The sequence below is a fragment of the Rhipicephalus sanguineus genome, chromosome 10 (genome assembly GCF_013339695.2).
Source record: "Rhipicephalus sanguineus isolate Rsan-2018 chromosome 10, BIME_Rsan_1.4, whole genome shotgun sequence".
Lineage (NCBI taxonomy): Eukaryota > Metazoa > Arthropoda > Arachnida > Ixodida > Ixodidae > Rhipicephalus > Rhipicephalus sanguineus.
In genome coordinates, this window is record NC_051185.1 from 121,565,526 (window position 1) to 121,577,579 (window position 12,054).

At 45.9% G+C, this 12,054-nt stretch overlaps 1 protein-coding gene across 1 annotated transcript; it reads left to right on the forward strand.

Annotated features, from left to right (window-relative positions):
* Positions 1–8,549: 8,549 nt before the first annotated feature.
* On the forward strand, positions 8,550–10,513 carry LOC119406710 (serine/Arginine-related protein 53-like). Its single transcript, XM_037673441.1, has 2 exons — positions 8,550–8,749; positions 9,658–10,513. Exons 1-2 carry the CDS (start codon positions 8,550–8,552, stop codon positions 10,511–10,513), a joined length of 1,056 nt encoding a protein of 351 aa, XP_037529369.1.
* Positions 10,514–12,054: the final 1,541 nt, after the last annotated feature.

The following is a 12,054-nucleotide window of genomic DNA, read 5'->3' on the forward strand; positions in this document are numbered from 1 at the left end:
TATTCCCGAACCTGTTGCATCTGTAGGTACATGCATTTGAGTAGAAACAAAGATGCTGCCCTTAGTTCTTATGTTTTTGCCGCTGAGGTAAGCGACTTCAAAAAAATCGAATTACATCCGACATGATCTCTGGAATAGTGTTCGTAGTGTGAATTTTTAGAAGGTTGGTCTGCTGTGTATATCTATTACATTGATATGGCTATTCTGAGACATGCATGTAACTTATGTTACCTCTTATTTTGCAGCAACGCTCTCCCATTGGTCACGGGCACGTGAATCTCACGGAAAAAATTCAGGATTGCCGCAAAACAATAAAAAATTTGAGTGCTGTGTAATGTTTGTAAAAAAAACATTTTATGAATATCCAAGGTTGTTTTTTTTATCTTGCACTGGAGCCCCAGGAAATAAATAGCCGCATCAGGTTAGATTTTTACTGGGACCAGCTTAGACCATTAGCCAGTAGTTCCTAATGAGACACCATTTGCAACACGCAACTGGCTCTTATTGAGATCTCAGTAAGAGCCACTGGCCCCCCAGATGGCATCTGGAACCAGTAGGCAACTGGAACCAGAAGGCAACTGGAACCAGTAGGCAACTGGAACCAGTTAGGTACTGGAAATGCGTTCCTTAAACCATTTAATCTGGAACCAGTTGAAACCAGTTGGATTCCCAGTTGCACATTTTCACTAGGGGTCATAGGCTGAGGATCTTCGCGACACCTGCGAAGTCTGCTTGCATTGCTTTACGCTCCTCGAAGAAAACCTGTCTACATCTAACCGCGATGAGGTAGACGAGGCATTTCTTCAGGAACAAGAAGCGACTGATATCTTGAACAGGCGCGCCCACCCCTCCTCTGATGATTGTAGGTGAGGTTGTAGGCTGCAAACTGTTTACACTTTAGCCATTTAGAGGGCGGCAGCAGCCCACTTTTGCACACGCTAGACACAAATAAAATCTGAGAACACATTTTTCTTGACGAAAAGCCACAAGAGCAAGGTTTTACTGCAGTAGAATAATTAAAACTGAGATTTACGCGCAATGCAAGCTAATAACCATCAGTCGCACTGAAGTGAGCACACACAGCAAGGGTCATTTTGGCCAGTTATATCTCGTAAACAAAGCAAATGAGGACATATGATATTAACACAGTGTGTTCATTGACATAAGCGCTCTTCGTTAATAAATTGTCGTCAAAGTTGATATCGAAGTTTTTTATTTTATTTTTTGAAAATATACTTTTTTGAAAAAGCTCGCTTCTTGAACTACTTTTTTGTTTTTGCGCTGCCCGTATGACAATGATCTTCCGTATAAATGTTGCAAAAGCTCTTTGCTATAGTTGACATTGTTTTCAAGTTTCTGTTTGAAATAGCAAATGAGCAAAGCCGCCTCAAACTTAGGACTCTTTTTTTATTTCGGCCATGCTTGCCATTTTTTCACATTTTCTTCTTTTTGAGGACGGCATAAAAAAAGCATGGCTGTAATTCACAGTAATGCGTATTAAAACCAGCAAAAAATTTCGACACATCATTTATAGTTCGCGTTAAATTCGGCCGTGAAATCCGAAAACATTGCAGCGAGCAAAAACAGGAGGCCCGCGCCGCCACCTTCAAATATTTTTTCGGCGCGCTGGGAGCGTTTCTTGGACTTGAAATTTTCGGTTCCATGCACTTTGAATGTGCCCACATAACATATAAAAAACCCAGGCAAAACAAAAATATCGACCGGACAGGCATGTTCGATCTCTCGTGGAATCACCCAGTATTCACTCTTGATAGAGGTAAAAGTAGTGTCGGCGCTGGCACGTTGGGTAGCGTCGCCTGCCATGCCAGTCATGCCACAACATCCCGGCAGCCACTGTAAACTTATCTGATACCACTGTACTCCAAGGCAGCTTTTCATAGATTCGGACGTATGCGACGTGGAAGTTACTCTACAGTGCACTCTACAGAGTTACTCTACATAGCAGAGAATTTTGTTAACTCTTTAGGCATACAGTGCACTAGCTTCCCATTGCTTCCGATCATATGTGCTTTTAACGTTCCCCGACATCTAAGGACTGGAACGCATTTCAGTCCTCTGGGAACGCGCTGAGCGAGATCTAGAACGGCCCAGCCGGCGGGTGAAGTGACCTAAGTGCTGAAGAAAGACTTCCCGCAGCCTAATCCCCGCAAACATTAATTAGGGTTATTTCGTTCTCTATACAGTGAGCAATCACATTGAAAAGTTTAATCTGCGTGAGCGAAATATGCCCGCTAGTAGTCAACCATAAGTCTTCAATTGGATGTTTCGTGGTGGCATTCGCACATCCGCGTTCGTGTGCCCTGGTGCATTGGTGCCCTGGTGTGCCCTGGTGAAGTTAGCGTTGTTTCTCGCAGGCTGCAAAAGCTTATATCAGTGGCCACGTAAAAAAGTCACAGTTTCACCGTAAAGGCGAAGCAATGAATGCGATAGCAGCAATTTGTAGTATTACACGAAGTGAGGCTGGCAGCTAACTGTTTCGTATCCGATCTCGCATAATTACAAAACGCTGGTGTAAGAGAATACGGCTGCTCCAGGGAGAGATGCTCTCTGCATAGTCACTTCGCGTTGAGAGCGCAGCACCTAGAAGGGTATACGAGCCGCCCACTGTGATGGCTTTCGATATAGCGCGCGCGCCGGCGATCGCGACCGCGCCCTTAGATTCAAAGTTGCTCCTTGGGCGACACTACCCCCCCCCCCCCCCCACCGCGTCTTTTACAGCAAAAGCTGTTATGAGATCCTTTCAACGGCCGTTTTTGGCGCGTAGTTGTCCGCCGCCGCCGCCGGTGTCCGTAACCGCTATCGCACGAAATAAGAAGAAAAGGGAAATAAAAAATTTCCAGAATGGAACGAGGTTCGCACCTGGGTCCTCTGCGTGGGAGCCCAGCGTTCTACCTTAGGGCCATGCCGGTGCTTGAAACTGCGTTGCAAAAAGACCCTATACAGGCTTCATGCAGGGAAAGAACCACAGTAATATTATGTAATGTAGTGTGGTAGAAGAGTAAAATAATAACCAGGCGTCACACAAACGCAAATTCTGTAACCGGGTGTCACACAATGCGAATTGCGCAACGAGTGGGTTGTTGAATGCTTCCAACCAATTACAAAGGCCTCTGCGATAATTCTTCATCGTCATCAGCCACAGCCTCAACAAAGTGCACATAATGCCTTACGTGTGTTTAGCGAGTATCACGGTTCTCAGCAGAATGACGAAAAATTGCACAGTGACTGCTTCCCTATATCACAAAAATTATGTTGATTTATAGCGTAGTGGGTTCCTCGCAAGCGCACTTCTATTGGTTGCCAAGGAAGCCCATAAGGCTCTCATGATCCATTTCCTCAGGCTCTCAATAAAGTTAATTCCCTCTCTCTCTATCGCTCTCCGTTTATCCGGTTAACGTATGTTATAAAGCGTGGTGGGACACTTAAGTAATGACTGGGCGTCACACAATATGAATTACGCAACTAGTGGGTCGTATAAAGCTTCCAAACCATTACAAAGGGCTCAGCCATATTTCTTGCACACAATGCACATAATGCCTTAGAGATGGTACCTCGCTCCTCCGCAGAATAACGAATAATGTCGCGGTGGGTGTTTCCCAACTTCCCAAAAATTATGATTTGTGGCGTAGTGGGTATGTTGCTAATGTACTTGTATTAGTAGCCATGACAGAGTTTATAACAGGCTCTAGAAAGTTCGCTCTTCCAGCTTTCGCTGTGACTGTGCTGCGCTTTTTGCGCCGGCCTGGCATTTTTTCCATGCTCGTTAATAATGGGTGTGGCGTTTCTTGTCTGCTTCGACGGCAGGCCTCCCGAGTGGGGTGATGTTATCGCATGCACCGTTCGAGTGACGGAAACGGAACGCCTCGTTTGATCTCTGCTTCGGCCGCGTTCGTCGCCCCCGCTCGCGCGCTTTTAGCCGCGGTAGAACGTAGATGCGAGGGGGGATTTAATCCATTTGGACTTCATACCGGGAGGACATGACGGCAACGGCGACGGCAAAAAACCGTCGAGACTGTCCATATAATTGCTGTCGCAATAAAAAGCGTGTGGTTGAAGTCTGCTACACCAGGTGTCGCAACAGTCCAAGCTGCTCATAATGTTTCAGTGAATTCAATCAATTATTTTCATAAATTAACCTCCCAGTTTTGGTCTTTACCTTAGACAACGTCATGCTCCGATATCATATGTATCCGATTTAACTCTTGAACCTTATAACTCTTGCGGAAAAGTCGCACTCAGGTGGCCAGAAAATTGTCGGAAGATGCATAGATGAGAAAGGTGCACAATGTGTCAGTGTACAGTATTTGAATTTGTATCGCAATGAATTGCACTTTTTAGACAACTCTTGATAACTAAATGTCGTTTGTAATTTTGCTACGGTGCTTTACAATGTGACTCGCGCATTGATAACAAATTGCGAGATTTGTAAAATTGGTTTGTTTGAAGGCTTCCGCTTAGACGGGCGTTTTCCTTGTTGGCGTTTCGCGCCCTCCAAACCTTAGTTTGCTATTGAAGATGCCTCAGGCCCCTCTTCCAGTCGCCTTCGCACGTCCCTTCGCGTAGTCCCCGAGAGCTTATATTTCTTCGCTATCGGCGTTTCACTCGTGCTGGTACCGTTAGATGAGGAACGTGTCGAGTAGTTACTACTTTCCAGCTTTTTCTCGGCGGTCACAACAGTTCGGGTCGAAGTAATGAGAGCCTATCGACGCACCATATGAATCTCTTGCTGCTTATTCCGCCGTTGGTGTAAGAAGCGCTGTCAGAGGAACTGCTCTAACGTGAACGCATGGATTTTGAACGGCGCAACAAGGCAGACGAAAAGACAAATGATCACAGGAGCACAAGCGCTGTTCTTGTTTGTTATTTTTGCGTTGTGTGTAGCCACGTGTGTCTATATATCTGATCTGTGCTATTGAATAAACTTTAGTTGTGAGTCGGCGCCTGTGTTAGTGTCATCATTGGTCTTTTCATCTGCCTTGTTGCGACGTTCAGAATCCATGCATCCGTACCAACTCGCGCAATTGTCAGTGCTACTCTATCGTGAACGGCTTTTTCGATGGAATGATAATCGTTCTGCGGCGCTACTTCCCATGGGCTAGCTGGCGCCCCTATTGGACTACTGCTAGACCGAGCACGGCGTTGTCCTTTGAGCTTTTTAACCGCACTGATCCCGAACTTGCGACGACGCTCCAAGGTGCTCTCACTCGTCGCACTGCTGGCGCTTTCAGATGTGCTGCCTGCGTAGAGGTTTCGTGCATCGTACTTGCTTCGAACCGTTGCACCTGACGCATTTAAGTCGCGCTCCTTTGTACTTTTGTCGGTCGTGCAAGAGGACGCGGATCTGGAACTTCCCAGCTTGGCTGTACTTCGCAGAGTGGCATTGCTGCTCAATGTGCTCGTAGCGAATGACATTCTGTCTGCCTTACGTTTGGCGTCTGATGAATCACTGCGGGTAGAAGTGGCCAAGGGGCTGTCGTGCCTCCGGCACCTTTTGCGTGTCCCAAAGACGAAGAGGCGCTGCGTATCTCAAGCTGCTTCTACCTGGAGAGATTTTGTCACTTGAAAAGGCCATGCGACTACATCGATCTTTCTTTGCTTATGTCGTTTTAGTAGTGAAATGTCAGCGTTGTTGAAGCCGCTACGGAAATTGGAGATGGGCTGTGGTCACCTTGAGGCGGCGGCACGATGACGTCTGCCTGGTAGGGGCTTGCGCACATTTCATGTCTACTGCCTTGGCGCCACTCTTCACGAGCGTCACTATTTGAACCAGTTAAGCCTCGCAAGCATTTTCTTGCACCAAATGTCTTCGAATGGAATCGGCTTGGGCAGCCGGAGCGCCCTACATAGGCCGGCTGCGACCAGCCGCGCATTTGGGATTGTGGGGGCGAGGCCTTTCAACGTCTTTGGCAGGGGCGTGGTTGAACGGTCGTCATGTTGTGCAGCCCACGTCACCGCCTCTGCACGTGCAACATTTTGGCGCTTTTATAGTGCGGAAACGTTGCTCGTCCACAGGCGGTGACTCTGCAACTCTAAATGTTGTGCAACGTTTCCGCACTTTTATAGCGCGGGACGTTCCAGAGCTTCTACAGTTAACGTGCAGCTGCAACTTGCAATTACCAACTTTGCAGCTCAGTATGTCATCTCCTTCAACAGGTCAACATCAGGACTGGCACGATTTCACGACCCCGTAACGACAAGAGCCTGCAGATGGGGAAGGACAGCCTGCCAAGGATACTCAACAAATAAGAGCCGGCAGAAGAGCAGTGCCGTGTTCTAACGAGAAAAATTATTTTAAAATTATTCATTAATATATACTGTATGGTGACTTTATTGGCAATTGTACAAACTGTCCACTTTGTATTTCACGGTATTTGCAAGAAAATATTCTTTACTCTGAATTGCTTGTCTCGCTATGCATATTCTGTCCATTACAAAAGATTGCCTCTCTGTTATCCTTCCCATTTTATATGGAAACGTGATTCCCAACTGTCTTGTTCGCGTTCACTTAGTGTGGCCACTCAAGTTGCTGTTAAAGCAGTTTTTATCCCGTCTACCTCACCACATCTTATACGTGCCTTGTACTTGTGGTATGTGAACTCAAATTCAAACTCAAGGTATTAGCCTGTAGATGATGGGGAACTTGCATGTAATTTCCATCTCATAAAAATAATCATCAGAATGAAAGATCAGCATCATCAAATATAAGGCAGTATGGCAGTGCCCACCTCCATGGAGCTAACAAAACAGCTGGCGAACTGGGCGTGTCGTTTGATGTCGCTGCGAGCCCTGTAACAGATATTAATAAGAAATGAAAAAAAAATTGGCCTGCATCACTGGCTTAACGACGCGAAGGCTGAAGAAACAGCGAAGCTTTCTTCGTCACAATAGTAAGCTTCACAATACCTCGCAAGCATTCCAAAGCGTTTCCAAGTCAGTTGATAGCTTTCTATAAGCTGAAGTAGTTATCAGTCTCCTTTTCTGTCCGTATAATATTTTTTACCTCTGTTGCGAGGCACATCGAAGAGAGCTAAACTTTTTGGCTTGTCAAGTAGTGAATGCCAAATTTAGCAACCATTAAAGTCTTTGCGAATCTTTTTATCTGAAATCGTCAAAGTCTTCTTCATGTTCTTCACCTTGTTCATCTTCATAACCTTCGTAGAATTCATCTCCTCTCTCGTCCAAGCACCACATTTCCCGATCTTCATTATACACGGTTTAAATGTGATCTTCTGTGGCACACCCATTTGCCTTTACATGGAGAATCTTCTCTCGTTCTTCATGCCAAATGGTGTCGTCCTGCCTCGGTTCCAGGTGATGACAATCATCTGCCGATTGTTCGGTCAGTTCCACGTGTATTTTGCACTTCATGATTATGGTCTCGTGCTCCCCATGAAGCACAGGCATAGACACACCAATGTGCATGAGTTCATCGTATTCGATATTTCCAAAGACCAAGTAAATGCATGTCCCTCTAATAGCAGCTTGTCGACGAAGCCAAGATATTGAGAAGCACTTCGAAGAAATCGCACAACCATGAACTAGAGAAACCACTTCTCTCGTGTTATATCAATGTTGCACTCTCGAACCCCCACTAACGGCATGTTATGACGCAGTAGTTCCAATGTTTGAAGCGGAAAGTCTTTTACGCTGATTTGCTAGAGATTGGGTGCCCGATTGCCATTACAATGACCAGACCACTGCCGATCTTCATTAATGCCGCTTCACCATTCATGTAAGCCCTAGATTGTCTATTATCCTATTCGGCAGTTGCTCTCGAGTGACTGGGCCTTTTACATTATTGATTCTAAAGGTCACAAAGTTTTCTATAATGTGGCCGGCGATCAGCTTCTCCTTCCAAAAAGCGCGATTTACCGATTGCTAACATTCTAGTTATAGAGAGCTTGGAACATACCTGCTAGGCTAATTAGAGACAGCTTCGTCATTTTTAGTCGACCGGAAGTGACTAGTGGCGTTTTCCCAATCCCTCAGGCACACACCCACTAGGAGCTGCTCGCCGCGTTACGCCGATGGTTTCGGGAAAACCTCGAGCATAAACAGCATAGCTGTTAAAAATGCGGTTACACACGCGTGAACGTCATCTGCTGCAGATGAGCACAGTTAACCTTCTGTCGCCATATAAGTTTTGGGATCTTCGGAAATGTTTAACGGCAACCCTACGTATCACTGACATCTGGTGTCCATGTTCTCCATCAATCATCGACAGTAGGTGTCAGTAAGGCCAAATAAATTTTATCGGTTTATTTTCTGTATATACAGTTTGCCACACATAATTAAATTTTGTTAGCTTTTGTTTTTCCTTTTTATTTGATAGCTTTGTTTATTTCTGTGCGTATGGACAATATTAGCTACTGCGTGGCGAATCCACCTCGTGGGTATGAACCAGTTATTGAGCCAGCAGTAACGACTGACGGTACGGGGGGCCGGTGGATCTAGCCGTTAGGCGATACGTCGCCTCTGCGGAGAAATAGGCCCGAGACAGCGTCCTCGCCGGCTGTGGTTCCGCCGACATGTCTTCTACGACTCCAGGCACAAGCGGAACGGGCAAGCGGCGCAGTGGCACGGTGAAGAGACGAAGGTACACTATAAGCATCAGCAGTAGCAGCACGTCAGACGGTCACCGCTACTCGAAGAAACGCAAGTCAAAACGAAAACATCTATCCTCAAGCAGCGATACATCCAGCAGCCGTCATAGCCTTGAGAAAGACAGGTATGTTACACCTTCTTCTAAACCCGCTTAAATTTCTCTCACGCCTTAATTGACTCTGCACGCTGTACCCGCTTTTATCACTGCTTTTATCACTATCAATTTGCTGAACGATCCTGTACCCGAAGCATGCACAACGTAACAATTTGTCATTGCAATTAAAGATTCAGTTCTACAAAAAAGGCAATCTCACCTCAGCAATTTAGGTGATATCACCGTTCCTGCTACAGCACATGATCGACTGTGCTATGTGTATATGAATGAATATAGAACCGAAACAAACTGATCCTTATCTTAGGCATCGGGATGAATGGCAGTAATACACGTGGCTGATGAAGATCATCTACCTTTTCAGCAACTCCATCAAGTCATCTTTTCTGTTTGTAATCAATACGCCGTTCACTCATTTTCAATTTCAGCAATTCTTGGGATCTTGGTGCTTCCTTACTCTGTGTCTCAACATTTTTATACTGTCCCTATAGAGATCGCTTGGAAAAGTCATTACATAAGTAATCTTGCTTCATTACTGATAATTTGCCTTCGGGATCAGCGCCGGTCCTATGTGTACGCGTTTTTTCTGTCATCGTCATTGGTACTGTTTATTTTGCAAGAAACTGCCCCTTCTCTTTACGCATAGTATTCAACAGTGGGGCCAAAAGCCCAGTAGTAGCCCTTAATGGTAAATTATAAAATGAATGATGAACATGGTGATAAAGATTCTGTCCCCTTACGCTGGCATGTAGTAGGGACAAAGGGATCCTTCATCTTAATTTTTTTCTTAAATAACTTCTTCTAATAACAATGAGTGGTAAGTTTTGAAAACGCAATTCTGGAACAGTAAAATAAGAATATTGCCTTTGTTTGTTGTGTTGTGCGGCTGTAACATTTACTTAATCTGTTTTAATTTTCAGGTCTGCAAAAAAGCAGCGTGGCTGGAGAAGTGATTCCTCGCGTAGCAGTGGCAAAAGGAAGTCGAAGAAGCGACGCCGCAGGAAGAGCTCGTCCAGCGAGTCTACGCCCAAGCGCCAGACCAAGCGCAAGAACAAGTCCAAGGCCAAGACAGTAAGCGAGTCCAGCGGCGACACGTCGAGCCGTGGCAACAATGCCTTGCAGAAGGGCAGAACCAAAACTGTACGACATAGCTCTGTAAACCCGTCGAAAGCCAGAAAAACAAGTGATTATCGTGACAGGGACACAGCTAACGATCTCCAGCCACCGAGCGCGGCTATTGTCGACGCGGAAGTCAGTCAGCAGCGAGCAGCTAAAATGCCCTGCTTACGCAGTGCCCTTTCTGTGCAAGAGCACAGTGGCGAAGAAGCGCTCAGCGAAGGGACAACGGTATACTCAAGGACTACAGCCGAAAAAACGCTTCGCTCCGATGAGCAGAATGGTGTAAAGAACAACATGTTCCGATTAGCAGCCGATCAAGAGCAAGAAGAAGAATCAAGTGAGGACAGCAGCAAAAAGAAGAAGCGCAAAAGCAAAGCGGATGATAATTCGGTGACCGAGGCTGGACAAAAGACCGACGGAGAAGCTTCGCAAGATTCCTGCGAGAGCGAGTATAGTTCTGAATGCGAGCCGGAGGATGATCCAGCAGAGCCGGTGGAGGGTGCCACTGAAGATCAGGATCTGCCTCCGATGGAAGGACAGCCACCATCGCCAGCGGATCCAGACTTGGCCGCAGTCCTTGCCGATCTCCTTTTTGACATATTCTTCGCATTGCTTTGGCAGTTGATTCAGAAGTTCGGTCAGCCTCAACATGCTTAAAAGCGTGCAGTATGATCCACCGTAGGTTCCGCCAAAAGACACATTGCAATATAAGCAAAATTTCTGTACGAGTTGAAGCAATTAAAATGCTTAGTACTGCGTTATGCGTCACGTTGGTTAGCATATAATAATATAAAAAAACTACTGTTGAAAGAATATTTCTGCTCACATGATTTTTCGCGACTCTAACGCTCGGGAGACGGCGTAGAATCACTTTATGGCAAGATGAGTAATCATCAATGTTGGGCTAGTTATACGCATTCATAATGAAAACTTGCGCAGAAAGTCAAGTAACAAGTTGAAACGAAAACTGGACAGGCACGGCCCAATTTTACTTTTCATACCGTCTCTTGTGTTTTGCGCTGTATTCCATCACAGATAATCAGGGAAGGGTCCCACTGCACCGCGCGACCCCGCGTGCCGCAGGATCAGCCATCGCTAGTTCGGGAGCTCTGTCGATCCAATCTCCCAGGAAAAGTGTTGGAATTGGGGTTCACTCACCATCGAGGAAATGCACTAAAGAAGACGATACACGCACGGCTGAAGAGGTGCCAGCGACCGCTTATTATCAATGGTGGCACCATCTCAAGGGCCAGTATTTCGTGCCACAATAGACCACCCAAAGAGTGCAAGATAACCGAACTATGATATCACGGTCATCTCTGAATGTCTTCTAGCTGCACATACGACTTTTCGCTACTGCGCCAGATTATAACCGCAATCATAAACACTCTCTCGACCGGAGACAGAGAAAAAAAGCTCACACTACCTTCACTCACGCTAAAGAGAAACCAGGTGAAACGTGTGCTCTCACGGTTGATTCACTCCGAATTCCCACTTGATTCAGCCTTAATTTAGATAAATTTCCTTTAAACCTTGATGCCCTGGTATTTCAAATTTCATTATTCTTATATTCGTTTTTCTTTATGTAGAATTAGAACCAGTTTTCTGGTAATGTACATTTGATTTACGTTAACTCGCCCTTTATGCACGTCTAACTCAACTTACTTCTCTTTTGACTCCCTTTATTTCACCTCAATTTGATTCACTTTTAATGAACCCATATTATCCCCCGGGACATAGAAGTATGCGCCACACGCAAGTTTTCGCATGATTCCTGTTCATCGAGCCAGATTTTTTTTTACGTATGAGCAATATGAGGCTTTCGCCTTAGCGGGTCTGGGCTGAACGCGAGACTTCTCGCCAGAGCAATTCACCTCGAGATCTTTGAGTGGCGCCCTCTCGCGTATGACGTCAGAGAGGGGACTCGGGTGCCGCTTTTCGCGCTCGCGCTCGCTACGTCAAGGCTGCTCGGCGCTACCGGCCAGTATGTCCTGCTCTAGTTATTGAAAAATTAGTGGGCAAGTTCATAAAGCAATTTGTACTGAATGTTCAAGCAAAATGCCCAGCGAAATCGAGCGGAGTTGCCGTCAGGAGCACGGTCAGCGTCGATTGCTCCTGGTGTCATCTGCTAGCCATCAATGTGTACATCTGCATGTATGGCAACGATTTCTTTTCCTGACTGTTCTATGGCTGTGGCG